Source organism: Mustela erminea, chromosome 17 (assembly GCF_009829155.1).
Source record: "Mustela erminea isolate mMusErm1 chromosome 17, mMusErm1.Pri, whole genome shotgun sequence".
In the NCBI taxonomy this organism is placed as follows: Eukaryota; Metazoa; Chordata; class Mammalia; order Carnivora; family Mustelidae; genus Mustela; species Mustela erminea.
This window is the reverse complement of record NC_045630.1, coordinates 19,442,066-19,456,036: the sequence shown is the minus strand read 5'-3', so window position 1 is coordinate 19,456,036 and position 13,971 is coordinate 19,442,066. Positions and strand designations below refer to the sequence as shown.

Genomic DNA, 13,971 nt, shown 5'->3' with positions numbered 1-13,971 from the left:
CACTACTCCTTGCTGAACATGAAGGTATCATTAGGTAAACAGCAGGTGGGGAGAAAAAAATACAGCAAAGATTCTCTCTTGCATAGAAGAAGAAAGGGAGGACTAATGAACAGACCATACGCCCACCAAGCACTTAGGTGGGGAGGAAAAAGAGAGGAAAAAAGAAATGACTTTAGGTTAAATAACAGGAAGAATACCCTTGTATTCACATATTAAAAAGTACTTTCGTACATTAACTCAGATGATCCTCACAAAACCTACAGGCAGAAGGAAAAGCAGGTATTTGCCCTACATCACCTGTAAGGAAAGCGAAGATTTAGAATGTCCTGAGACAGTCTGAAAGTTACAACCTCAGGAGCAAGTCAGCTCATTCCTAGTTTGGGGTTCAAGTACTACATTAGCTAATCGACATGAGGTACAGTGAGAAATTTTTATCTTCATCTGAACTTACGAAGTTTAGTCCAGAATGTGAAATTTATGGGGCAAGCACAGCAGCCTGACATCCTAAGTTACGCCCGACAAAGAATGATTAGCATAATGCTTACCGCCATAGAGATGTGGTTTCCTACCCTCCTGTTTTTCAGTTAGAAATACCAAACATAATTTTTACGCAGTAAAATATTTTTAAGGCATTAAAATGAGCACAGCAATGAATTAACTCTACAGGAAAACTGGAGGAACTGAAAATGAGAAATGTTGGAGCCCAAGCAATAATGCCCTTCACTGTACAGGCAGCCAGACGGAGAGAACACAACAGATGCTGCTTCTAATAAACAAGGGTTACTAAACACTGCCATGCTCCTTCCTCCCAGATGTGCAAAAGGAGAAAGTGATGTCAGGAACATGCCTTAAAGCCTTGCTAAAGCTGTTTCTTACACAATCCGGTTTACCCCAGGCTCGGGGGACTCAGGTAAGAAAGGCACCCACGCTTCCACAAGGTTCCACAAGGTTCCACGGCCAAGTTCAAGAGAGGGCCCTGACAGTATGGTCCTGAGGAGAGCCCCACACTCAGAGGGCGTCCCATATCCCAGGCATTGTGCCAAGCATATTATATACATAATTCATTCACTCCCCCCCAGTCTTTCCATCAGACGGAACTACTAGAATCCTCTCTCCAAGTGCAAGTTTTGTAGCGTCACAGCTCAAGCCCACACCCTAACACGTGGCAGAGACGGGTTCTGAATTCAGGTCTGCCTGGCTCCAGAGCCCAGCCTCTCTCTTTTTCTACCATTAACTGAAGGACAGCCAACATGCGATATTGCATTAGTTTCAGGTGTCCAATACCGTGATTTGGCAATTCTGTACATTTCGAAAATGCTCACCACAAAAAAAGTGTAGTGGCCGTCTGTCCCCATACAGAGTTTACAATACGACTGACGAGGGGCTCTTCACCAGTGCCCTAGGACCTCCCTCAACCGAGCTCGTGAGAAGGAAGAGCGACCAGAAGATGTCAGCCCCTTGCCAAGGCTCCAACTGAGGAGGAAGAACCATGTGCTAATTCCCCAGCCCGGCCCTGATGGCGCCGGGCCTTGTCAATACTTGTGGAAGTCATTTTTAAAATAGATATTCTCATGGTGTTGTGCCATTGGGAGGAGGCAACGTGGGGACAGAAGATAGCAAATGCCTTCTGTGTGCGTCACAAACTAACGCAATGCTTCCAATTTCCCGAGTTTTCTAGTTAGGAGTGCCCATTATCTCAGAAAATAATTTTGAGTGTTGCAATGTTAATTGGAAAAGTCATGACTATTAAGCATTTTAAGCCAATATCTAATCCAGTTTTGATTTTTTAATTTATATCCATTCAATGTTCTTTCGTTAGATAACAACTGTCTCCATTATTCTAGCCTCCTCACCGGCAGTGACAGAAGCTATGGGCACGAGAAGGGCACGTGAGTAGGGAAAGTGTTAGCAAGAAGCTTGTGAAGGGCCCCAGTTGACGCTTCTGACCAAAGACGTTCTACTTTTAGCAGAAAAGGTTTGGTTTTGGTTTTTCCAGTTTTCTCTAGAATTATGAAACTGGAAGGACTCAGCCTTGGCTTCGCTTTTATAAGCGAGGAGAATGGATATTTAAATCAGCAGGAAACGAAATAAAGGAAAAAGTTGAATTGCTCAATTCTTTGCTGAAAGGAGCAAACAAACAGAAAACGTCTGGGAAAGTTTACATGGGACAAGATTAACTGTGTGGAAACGAATTCAAATGAACGGCCTACAGATGGCACAAGCAATTAAATGCTGGAAAATGTAGGGTAATGAGTCTGGGAGGAGGGAAAAATATACAGAACCACCGACAACCCACGATCCACCCCCAGGTACCACTGTTATTACCCTTAGAAGTCCCACACTACAGGACATGAAGGAGATGGCCCGGTGGGAGCAAACTAGGCAGGAACCCTAACCTCAGAACACAATACACAGCCACATCTGTGGAAAGGCGCAGGTATTTCTGCAAAAGGATCAGCAATAAATGACGTGAGCCTCTCTCTTCACAAGACTGACTGAGATTCTCCAAGGCGGAGTCTTCTTCCTCATGTTGGAAGCCTGCCCTGCCTTTATTCCTTCCTCCCTCTCCGTTTTTACTCTTTTTTAAACCGAAGACGGTTCCTAGACAGTGCGAATTCATCACAAAAATGACACAATTAAGGGAAAACAAGCAAATCATGACAAAGTCAGGCTTTGAATAATTATATAGAAGAGGCCACGGAGTGACATTCCAAAGCTGTGGGAAATCCTAAAAAATAAAATGTGAAAAGACATCTTAATGCAGGCTGTGTGTGTGTGTGTGTGTGTGTGTGTGTGTGTGTGTGTAAGAGAGAAAGATTTTTTTCTTTTACATGAGTGGAATTCGCAATCAGACTGAGCCTCCAAGACCAGAAATGCAGGGAACCAAGACAAACAGTGTCAGAGAGGGGTTAAAGACAGCAAAGGCGGAGAGGAAAAAGGCCAAGACACCCAACCATAAAATTTCTTGTGTCTCTAACATGACAATTAGAAGTTTAACTGCTGTTGTCTAAAATACAGCTCTATAATCATAGCCCTGTGGGTCCCATATTTACTGTCTCTCTCTGTGGCCTACAGATTTAATTTGTTTAGTTTATAGGGAAACAGAAGACTTAGAAAGAAAGAGAGAGAAAGAAACCACCAGCATTTCAAAGTTCTCTGGAATCTGAGAACCACGCACAGCCTGCGGCCTAGCTCATGGTGAGCCTGAGGTCGGGTCTCTGGAAGGGACTTCTCAAGCACGCCGGGGTCTGGTTATTCTGCAGGGCCTTCTGACAAGAAAGGAAGCCTCTGCTAGCATATACATGAGGAAGGCTGACTGGAAGTTCCCGGGACATTTCACCCAGGGAGCACAGGGTGACGCGGATCCCAGAAGGCCCAGTTTTGACGAGCTCTTTGAAGCCAGGGTGCCAAGATGCTCGCCTGCCAGGCCTCCCTCCCCCACGCCCACCCCCCTCCCTCTTTGACTGCCATCCCCCCACCCCACCCTCTGTTCTGCTGCCATTCAGGTCCTTGTCCCTTTCCTCACGTCACCTCCATGTTAGCCTCCGCCCCCTCCCACGTCCCAGTCTGTCCTTTGCAGTGCGTCCACCCCTCAGGGGTCAGTCATCTTCTAAAATGCAGATCTGGCCATGCCATTCTGCCTGAAGCCCTTCCGGGACTACCCAGCATTCAGGACAGAGCAAAACCCATAGCTTAGCATTCCGGACTCCCAGGGACATGACTGAACCCTTCTCTCTAGCCTCTTTCCTGTCACCTTCCCACCAGGCGTCCTTCCGTCTTCCCTACACTGAGCCCTCACAGTGCTCTCACCTCCGGCCTCCATGCTTTCCCCCACCTGTGCTGACTGGAAAGCCTGCCTCCAGCGCCCACACCTCCTTTAACTCCTACTCATCTGTCAACTCAACTCTTCACTAAAGAGCCCTCTCTTCCAGGCAGCCTTCCTGGAGTATCCACTCCCCACTTACCACCTACCACCTAATTTACATGCCCTCCTCTGGGGCTCCCCTAGCACACAGATTTCTCACATGGCACTGATCATACTCACCTCAATATACTATAATCAGTTTACATTTCTGTCTCCCCTACTCGCTGTAGGTTCCTTCAGAACGACTTGTGTTTCATTTTACCTTGGATTCCCAAGACTTAACATGGTGCTTGGCATAATGTCGGTTTTGGATGAATAAAGGAATGTTATTGAAGGCAACGTTAGCTGACTCAAACACAGATGACAGAATCCCACAAACAGACAAGGAGCAGCCGTGAGGAAGTTCATACTGGATGTGTTTACTAGCAAAGGACCCAGAAACTGCCAAAAACTCCAGACTCCAAATCAACTCTGGAGATAGCCACACCCATCAGCAAAAGACATGAGCTAGCTGAGCCTTTCCAGTGGAGTGAAGCCGCATTTGGTATCTTCCCCCATTTAACCAGAACTTTCCTTGCTCTATTTACAGAAATCTTTTTTTTTTCATATCATGAGATATATCATGGTATACCATGGTAGAAATGTTAATGTCTTACTCAATTCAGCTTATTATTGTGTATTTTAACTTAAAATGTGTAAGACAGTCACTACAAGATTTTAATTATTTAGAAGGGGGAGGTGTAAAAGGAACATATGCCATGGACAAAGGAAACAAATAAGCAGGATAGGGCAGGGACAAATTCCAGCGAGGCACTCAAGGAGAAAAGCATAGTATTGACCGTATTGCCCTCCTTTTCTTTCTAAATTGAAAACATCACTAAACTTTCTCTTTATAATTTCACGGAAATAAGAATAAGATGTGTTTATGAGACTGATTTAACAGAATGTATACTTTAAGCATACAGAGTCAACGTACTCTTACATTTGTACTATCATGTATGTGACAAGGGTAGACACGTATTTGGAATTCAGCTGAGTAGTCCCCAAATTGCTGAACTGAACTGGATATTCTTAATTACAGACTGAATATCCCTGACTCAGATCACAACGGATTTTACAAGAAATGAAAGGATCCAACACCGTAAGGATATCTTGGGCACTTGAAACTGACATCTTCTCTACTGGTGCAAGCTACCATATTAGCAGATTATTTCAGAAACATGTTCCCAAGGTCAAAAAGAAAAAGATCAGTTGATTTGGCTACCAATGGCTGATAATTTTGAAACTGACTTTCTAAAGCCTAAATTCAACATTCTGATAGACAGGAATAATGCAACCCAAAGGCCTGATTTCCTAGATGAAAACAAGGATGACCAACTGTAAACTAACGTCTCCTCTAGGGCTTAGTTCCTTACCATTCTAAAATCCCGCTCCTGAGCTTTCCAACCACACATATTTATAATGCTTGCCAACACTTTTTAACTCATGCATTGCTTTTCTTTCTTCAACATTCAGCAGTGAGACAAGTACAATAGGGTCTCTTGCTTTTGAAAGGTACTGGGGAAGAGTCTCGTTAATTCACTGCTGTGAATTTTTTTCTTAAAACGAATAATCACTACCTTTGTTTGTGCCCCGCTTTGTTCCGGAGAGAATGCAAGATAGCTATAATCATCACCTAATTGATTTTTCTCGCTCCCACACACCCTCCTCTTCTTTATAAGCTAACATCTTCATGCTGATTGTGTTTTAAACGCGGAGCAACCACACATTCATATGTATCAAGACAATATTAGTGTCCCAGAAAGGAAGGAAGCTGGATCCATTCATTCAACACACACTGAGTTTCTGCCAACTAGATGGCCACCGTTCCCACTTCACCAAGTTAGCAGTCTCGTGAGGGATAGAAGCAAATAACCAGATAATTACAACAGAGTGAGCTAAACGTATGACAGAGAAATAGAGAATGCTTATGGAACCTGGAGAAGAGGCATCTCCTCCAGACTTGGGAGATCAGAGAAGCTTCTCATAAGTGAAGTTAGCTGAAAACTTGAGGAACCGTAGACTATTTGAAGGTAATATGATAGCAACGCCACCAAAACACCGGATGGAGCCAATCCACATAGTGTATCCAGTGAGAGTCAACTTCTCCATCCAGATGGGACAAGTAGTCACGTTGTCACTGTACCCATACAACTCACGGACTGGCCACAATTCATCCCAAACACTAGGTTCTGTAATGGGATTCCAGTTCTCTTTATTTCTAAATATATTCTGCTTTTTCCTATCCTGGTTCACTATCTTTACCAGCCTCCCAACTATCAAGCATTTCAACTCAACCCAATCAAGGCCTATGTGGGAGACAGAATGATAGGTAGAAGACACAGGGAAGGGAGGAACAGGGGCCCCACCTCAAAGACCACATAACCACAGAAGCATAAAACTGAGAGAAGCCACGTAGCCACTCCCCACAAACCTTGCAGCGTTGCACTAGCGCTTACCAATGCTCCTTGCGAAACAAATGTCCCCACTTTGAATTTATCTTAGGTTGGACACATTTCTCTGTACCCTGCATCTGTTATAGTCCGAAGACAGCAGACCGGGCTCCTGACCCCAAAGCCCCTTCCCTAACAGTTGGATCTTCAACCTCTGTCCATTTGAGTATTCTTCCTAAAATGGTACATTTCATGAGTCCAGAGAATATGGATGTTTTCTTAAATCATCTCTATATATCACTGTCAACATAAAACCCAACACTGAGACCAAAGAAAAATAACAAGCTTTGACCATTTGCCCTTCCAGAAATCACTGACCATTCTACAAGCTGACTGAATGGTTGGATGGAATTACTTGTTAATGCCCCTTCCAATCTGGGGACTTCATGATCCTATGACATAACCACAGTCATTTCTCCTTGAGGGCTAGGAAAAGTTGTCCCAGTCTAAGAAGTTATTGTAAAGGGAGAATCAGGTCAGTATTTCAATAATATTTGGCTTTTCAAAGTTTGCCCAACATAACCTCACTGTTAACAGGTAAGGCCACAGCTGCACAGAGAAGGAAATGCAGCCTGGGCCATACTCAGTTGTATATTTTACAACCAAAGGTGGAGGGTTTTACTTCAAAAGATCAATGAAACACAAAATTTAGCAAGCAAATAGTAAAAAAAAAAAAAAAAAAAAGACTGTTCTAAATGTTTTGGATTGTATGATACTGCCCGTCCAAGGATGTGTAATTATTTTTACTAACCTTTCCAAACGGAATCTTCATTACATGTTGAGATTTCAGTAGCAGAAAATTCAAAACTTGTACTACTCAGGCTTTAAGGCATTTTGAAAAAGCCTTACGGACCTGTAATGAGAGCTATGTCCACCCTCGTGCACTGCATAACCTCATACATTTCTTTGGGGCTCCACACCTGACACACCCAAAATAGAGACTCTCTAGCTAAGATACAGATCTTCACAACAAATGTCTCAATTTGTGGGTCAAACTATCATTCAGGGCGTCAAAAAGAGAAAGCCCCACCACTCAAGTCCCGTGGCAGGTGTTGCATCTAGGCAAAAAGTACGCCCCATGCATCCCTGGTCTTCTGAGCTAATGTTCTCTTCCACTCTCATGGAAACAGCTAGAAGGTTCCAGGCAGTTCCTGACAGCAAGGCACTAACCAACTGGGTTTGAATCCAACCACTACCACCTCCTAGCTGTGTAAAACTGGCAAACAATTTAACCTCTCTAGGCATTAGTTTCTTGGGGGGGGGGATAATCACAACACCACCTTCCTTATAGGATTACTGACATATTTCAGTAATACCCTCACCTCCCCTCAATCTCTAATTCACACTAAAACCAGTTGCTTTGGAGAATTTTGAAAGGGCTACTGGAATGTAGGAAAACAAATATGGAGAAGCCACTCGGTCCTAAAAAGAAGGGTTTTGTAATTACTATGGCTCAATTGGTTGAGTCACATTTAATTAAGTCTGGAATTTCCAAGGACAAAAAACAGAGCTTCCCGACAGGACACCTATGACAAGAAAACAAGTAGGATTAGAGTTGGAAAGTTCCTAAGAACATGCTCTTAAGGACTGGGGTGGTGGCCACAAATCACACTTTGTGGCACTAGAAGGGAAGAGACAGATTCCTCCACCAACCAGAAGAAATCTTTACATCTCTCAATATCTCAGCTCTACTGCGAAGCCCAGGTGAACCAACTCTGAACTCTGTATAAATCTGCGAACACCGAGAGCGGGGAGAGAAAAGAGGCCGAGTCCAGCAAATACAACAGTCAGTGAGAATCACGAAATAACTGTGAACATCTAAAGAGCCACACTTTGTGGTTTGGGGCCTACAGAGTTAACCCCTCCGTTTCCCCATGACTTCTCCATTCATGGCTGCTGTGTTGGCTAAAAACTAAAACTGTCACCCAAGCAACATCAGTGTCCTTAGAAAGAGAGGAACAACTCAGCATCAGGGAACGTAATGACCCTTTCCGAGGCAGCTGGTTTAGAACTTGTGAATCATTGTGAAACACCAAGACAGGCCAAACCACATCAACACCACAGTCAAATAAAATGCATATACACAGCCGCCCAAAACAAAGGGATGACTCATCAGAATTCTGGATCTGCTTTCCTTCCCTATCAGGTCTGCTGGGGATGCACATGATGCACTTGAAAGTCCTACTCTGAGGAAGGGACCTGGTTGATAAGTGAAGGGCTCCGGTTTTCAAAGGAAAGATCCCTGCCCTTCCAGGCCACACCTGCAGATGTCACCAACAGGTGACAGCCCTCGTGGGTGGTACCTCGGCCCAAAGTACAGAGAAGGAAACGCCTGAGCTGAGGCAGCTGGATAAGCCCAGAGCAGCGAAGGCCTGTGTCAGCAGAACAGTGGACCCAGCAGCGGCCCCCACTGCAAGCCATCCTACCTGAAACTCAGGACTTACATGTCACATGTTGCCTCTAGTCTCCATGTGAGGCCCTGGGCAGTTTTGTTTCCTGTCCGCCTTCACACCCTCCCTTTGAATCTGCTCAAGCACTGAATTCTGGGAGAGGCAAAGCCAGTGAAGACTGAATACAAGTGTGTAATCATCACCGCCTTCCAGTCCATCCCCTATGAAGCCTGAGTGTGGCGCGAATGAGGCCAGGTGAAACCACAGTCCATCCCCACCCCGATTTTCTTCCTCAAGGCTCTCTGTGCCGCCTCTCACTGCTGAGGATTCCTTCTATCTCCAGATCGAGAATCCCTTCCTTCTTCCACATGTGGGTATCTGCCCAAGGAGTGATCCTGTCACTAAGCTTTCCACTTCTCCCCAGGATGTGTTGCAGGAGCCACTAGGTGAGAACAGATAAGTCACATGATCCCAACCAAGATTTTAGAACCTCGGTGGAAAAAGTCCTGTTTATGGAAGCAGTGTTTCTCCAAAGACCCAACATTCTGTGTCCGCTACACATGAAATCGTGGGCACGATACATGCATATGTCTCCTCACCGGCTGCAGAGAGGACGTAGAAATGGGAAATCTGCCACTGCCTCCACCCCGCCGAAAGAAGATAAGCAGATCCCGAATGGTCTGTCCCCTGAGCATTCTGGGTACTTGGTGAAGGTACAGCAGCAGAGGGGCTGTCAGCATCAGTAGGGGGAGGACGGAGAGAGAAAAGGGTGCCATCTGGGCCAAAGTGCTTATGGTTCTTGTCTAACAGAGAGAGTGCTGCTTTCTGGTCCTGTTACCGCGTGTCACTTTCTGCCACGCCACCCCCACTGTTTGCCAAAGACCTCAAGATGTTTCTAAGAGGTTCTGAATTATTGACAAACCGAGGGAAGATGCTTTGGAAAACATTAAGTACAAAAACAGACCTGTACAGCTAGTGCAAACACTCGGCCATTGGCAGTTTCCTTTTTAAGGCCAAAAGAGGAGAAGAAGGAGAAGGAGAAGGCAAAGAAAAGCTGCCTCTGCTAAATAATGATGACATTCACAGAACAACAGACACTCCAACTCCAAAGTTCACAGTCTCTCCGGCTTTACTCACCCCTAGCCATCTTGCTCCTTTATTGGCAGCCTGTTGAATCTGGACTCTTTTGAGGGTGACATGGTAAACAGCGCCTTCCTCTACCTCTTCACCCCAGTCCTGAATCGAGCTCTGCCAGGGGATGGGATAAAGAGAAAGAAAAAGAGTATTTTTTTTCCTCTCCGCTAACCACAATCTATCCCAGCGGCTTTCCTGCTTACACCAGCACTCGGGGCACAAGATGGGCTGTTCAAAATAAATACTACAATCAGAGCAACACAAGACACGTTGCGATAGAGGGAATGCTGAAATGTTCTTGGCTCCCCGTCCTTTCCTGTGGTATCAGGATCCCTGGACTTTTCCATGTAGTTCTTTTTCCTTGACTCACTCACGTATCTTAGGGTTTGGGGTTTTGTTTTTGTTTTTTTAAGTCTTTCTCCCCCACACTCCTTAAGACACTGTGATTTACTCCTGGTTAACTCTCCCCACCCCTCCCCCAGCCCCACATAAGTTGAAGAAAAAATCATTCGCTGGTAGCAAGAGTCGGTACTACTTTTATAATGGCTCAGTCACTGGAGCACACTACATTTCATACTCAGGCACAAACAAGTGTTTAAAATGCCAAGAGTCCTCTCTCCTTTGGAAGTGAAATGCTTCCCGTGTCTTTTTCTCCTCTTGCTGCGTTGAGACCCAAAGAGTTATTAGCGCGGTCGGGGGGTTAAAAAGTTTCTATTTCCGTAAAATAATCTGGCAAGTGAAGTTAAAGGAGGAAAAAAAAGAAAAAAGGCAACACAGCATCACGCAACTGCACGGAAAACGCGTGCGGCGAGCGCCGGGATGTCCACGTCCGCAGCGAAACCTGAAGTCGTGTTAAAGAGCCGCTGGGACGCAGAGGCGCTCCCGGGGCCGCCCCGCCTAACAGCTCCCCGTCCTGAAAAGTTTTCTTTTCCCCGCAAACATCTGCCCCAGACACACCAAAGGCTCCTGGCGAGAGAGTCAGTGTGGATGAAAGGGAGGAGACAACGCGGAGAGGAAGGCATACAAAGCCGAGCGAGAGCGCCGCGGCTCCCGAGCAGGGGTCGGGCGGCTCCGTCCGCTCCGAGGAGTCCAAACGCGCCCAGAGAAAGCGGGAGAAGATTCCCCGGCAGAGAAGCCTCGGGAGAAGGCAGGGCTCTCGTTACCATTTTAGCTTGCCAAAGCAATTTCATTCTCAGTTTTCTCTCCGGTCCGCGGCCGCGGCATGGTGCGCCCTGCTCCCGGTGCCCACGCAGTGTCGGCCGGCGCGGCCGCGGCGCCCCCAGCCCACCGCCCGCGCGGCCGCCGCGCCCGGAGCGAGCACAGACCCGCGCGCTGCCCCCGCCGCCGCCGCCGCCGCCGGTGCGCGCGACTCGGGCCACAAAGGGAGCGCGGCGAGCGAGGGCGCCGCAGACTCCTCCCCGCGCCGCTCCGCCGCTCCGTGATGTCAGGCTTTCCTGTTTGTGCTCGGAGCACACTCTCCTTTGCACAGATCCCGTGCATCAAGTGAGCAATAGTTTCTCCAGCTCCGAAGGCGATCGGGACACAACCCTTTCAAGGTGCTCGGGTTTCCTGCATGGTCACCAGGTGCCGAAAAGGGACCGGGTGCGGTATGGGGTTGGGGAGGATCCAAGTGTGTGTCTTCTTCCTTTGCTAAGGGATAAAGGGGGAGGGGGCAGTGCCAAAAGGATGGGAGGAGAGGGTCGGGAAAACTTTTGTTGCCTCCTGAATTTAGATTAAATCAGAGCAGTCCTCCAAGCCAGGAAGTTTTTCATTAGGACAAAAAAGAAGTGGTCGGAGGATATTCCAAAACCCATGCCCAGCGGCCGTCCCCGCTCCTGCATCAGCATGCTGCCAACAGGAAATTGCTCTGGACTTTTTTCTACCACCCATTATGATAAAGCTCGTCCCTAGTAACCGGCCACTGTGGGTGCGAAGGGGCGAAGCAGGAAAGGGTTTTGCTGGGACTAACAGCCTGAAAAGTGGGCCATCACTGGCCCCAGAGGTTGTGTGAATCTCAGTGAGACAGCCAGGGGTTGAGTTTTCCTACTGAGGGGACACAGCGGGATAACAACAGCAAGGAAAGAGCCCTTCGTGAGGAGATTGCCCAAGGGAGTTTTGTCATAACAGATCGATCTGCCACCAGGACCAAAGATTACAACATCTTCTAGAACTCATCTTAATAAACCAACAGCACGGCACCAGATGATAATGTACTCACACTTCAGCACATGACAGAATTCCACACCAGTTACAAGAAACTTTAGAGTTCATGTCTGTAATACTATCCCCCCTAATTGGCCTCAATCACCTTCCAATTTGTCTTTAAAGACCTCTCACTAATTGCCATGCTAAGGCATAAGGCTAGGATTTGGCTCTTGATAAACAGATCATGAGCTGAAAAGCTAGAGAAGCCTGTGTACTCCTCTTCCCAGAAGAGCAGAATAAACGACAGCGAGGGCACATCGAGGAGAGGCAAAAGGATTCTGGACACTTGAGACCATCCTGAAGTAACTCGGCCAAGTTTCCCTCAGACAACCAGAACTTCCCTACTCAGTAACTGTGGAGAGAGTGTATATTTTTTTTTATACAACCAAAGTGGTTGTTTCTATAACTTAAAAAGTAAAAGCACATAGACTAGATCCTCCTGTGATCACCAGGAGAGAGTGTCCCCAGTGCCTAGAGGAAAATCACGCGGCGGCCCTACCCTCCCCCTCCTTAAGCCATCCCCCAGGTCCCCTGGTCCACCCCTAGAGGACCTGCCTAGTCAGTGATCTCAAAGACCACAAGATGCACCGGAGGACAGTTAAGCAACCCTCAAGATTAACCTCACCACTACTCTAACCCAAATTGGGGCTGTAAATTTGGAGACTACTGAAAATTTTTCACCTCAGGGGTATCAGGTAGTTTCTCAGCCCCGCCCCTCACAGGAAGCCTACCCAGACAGAGCAGCTTACAGCTCACAAGGCCTCGCTTGGGTTTCAGGTCTCATCACCCTCTCTTCTACTCCACCAACTCCCTGGCTGGCCACCTGGTGTATAAAGGGAAAACACAGGCTTCAAGGCAAGTGGATCCAGCTTCAAATCCACACTTACATTAAGACTGAAGTCAGGCGTGGGGCGCCCAGGCCAGCCCAGTCGGCTGGGCATCTAACTCTTGCCTTCCACTCTGGCAGTAGTCTCAGGGTCTTGGAATCGAACCCGCATCTGGTTCTGTGCTCAACCTGGAGTCTGCTTGGGATTTTCTCTCTCCTCTCCCCAACTCCCTGTGCTCTCTCTCGCTCTCTCTCTCTCCAAATAAATAAATAAATAAATCTTTTTTTTTTTTAAGAGTGAACTTGGCTGCTATCTCCCTGAGCCTTAGTTTCCTCCTCTGTAAAATGGGACAAACATCTATCTCATAAGTTTGAAGAAGGAGTCAATGAAAAATGTAGGCAAATTATCACATGGTAAGTGATCAAAAAAGTTCCATTCCCATATCATTGCACTCCTCCCAAGCTGTATTTTCCCAAACTCACTGAAAAGTTGTGTATGTATGCAGTGTGGGGAACTCTGAAATCATGTCTTCTTACTAAATTACATTATAATTTCAGAGAGGTTTTCCAAGAATAACTGTTTGTATTCATACTTGATAATGTGCATGTGACTTTGCTCAATGCTGAACCACACACACACACATACACACACACTCACTCAGAACTAGTTATACCAGATAGTGCAATCAAGTGTTGTATTTTACAATTTTAAAAATATTCATTTAAAAATATTTCACCTGTAGGCAGCTCAGACAGTATGACCTTGTTACACATACCTTTGGGTTAAAATACTCCTGGCCAATATGTGGGAAGGCTAAACCAGTAAGCCATTTATAATTAAGTTTTAATTTATTTACCAGATTACCTTGCCTATGACCTAGCATGGTCCTAAGAGGACAGGTCAAGTTTTGTTAAAAGGAGATCAGCAATGTTTTGTAATTTTCAGTGTACAAGTCTTTCATCTCTTTGGTTTAGTTTATTCCTAAGTTTTTATTCTTTTTGATGCTATTGTAAATATGACTGATTTCTTAATTTCACTTTTGGATTGTCCATTGTTAG

The 13,971-nt window shown here is 46.1% G+C and overlaps 1 protein-coding gene across 5 annotated transcripts in view; it reads right to left on the bottom strand.

The window, feature by feature from the left end:
* Window positions 1-13,971, bottom strand: part of RGL1 (ral guanine nucleotide dissociation stimulator like 1) — a 223,102-nt gene that overhangs the window by 112,975 nt on the left and 96,156 nt on the right. For 2 of the 5 annotated variants that reach the window (XM_032319041.1, XM_032319042.1), the window contains one exon: window positions 9,885-9,995. The exons of 2 other annotated variants lie outside the window; for them this stretch is intronic. In XM_032319041.1, coding sequence (XP_032174932.1) covers window positions 9,885-9,995 — 111 coding nt within the window. Of the gene's footprint in view, window positions 1-9,884; window positions 9,996-11,044; window positions 11,238-13,971 lie in introns of those variants that run through there. One more of the 5 variants, XM_032319043.1, reaches the window with a different exon arrangement.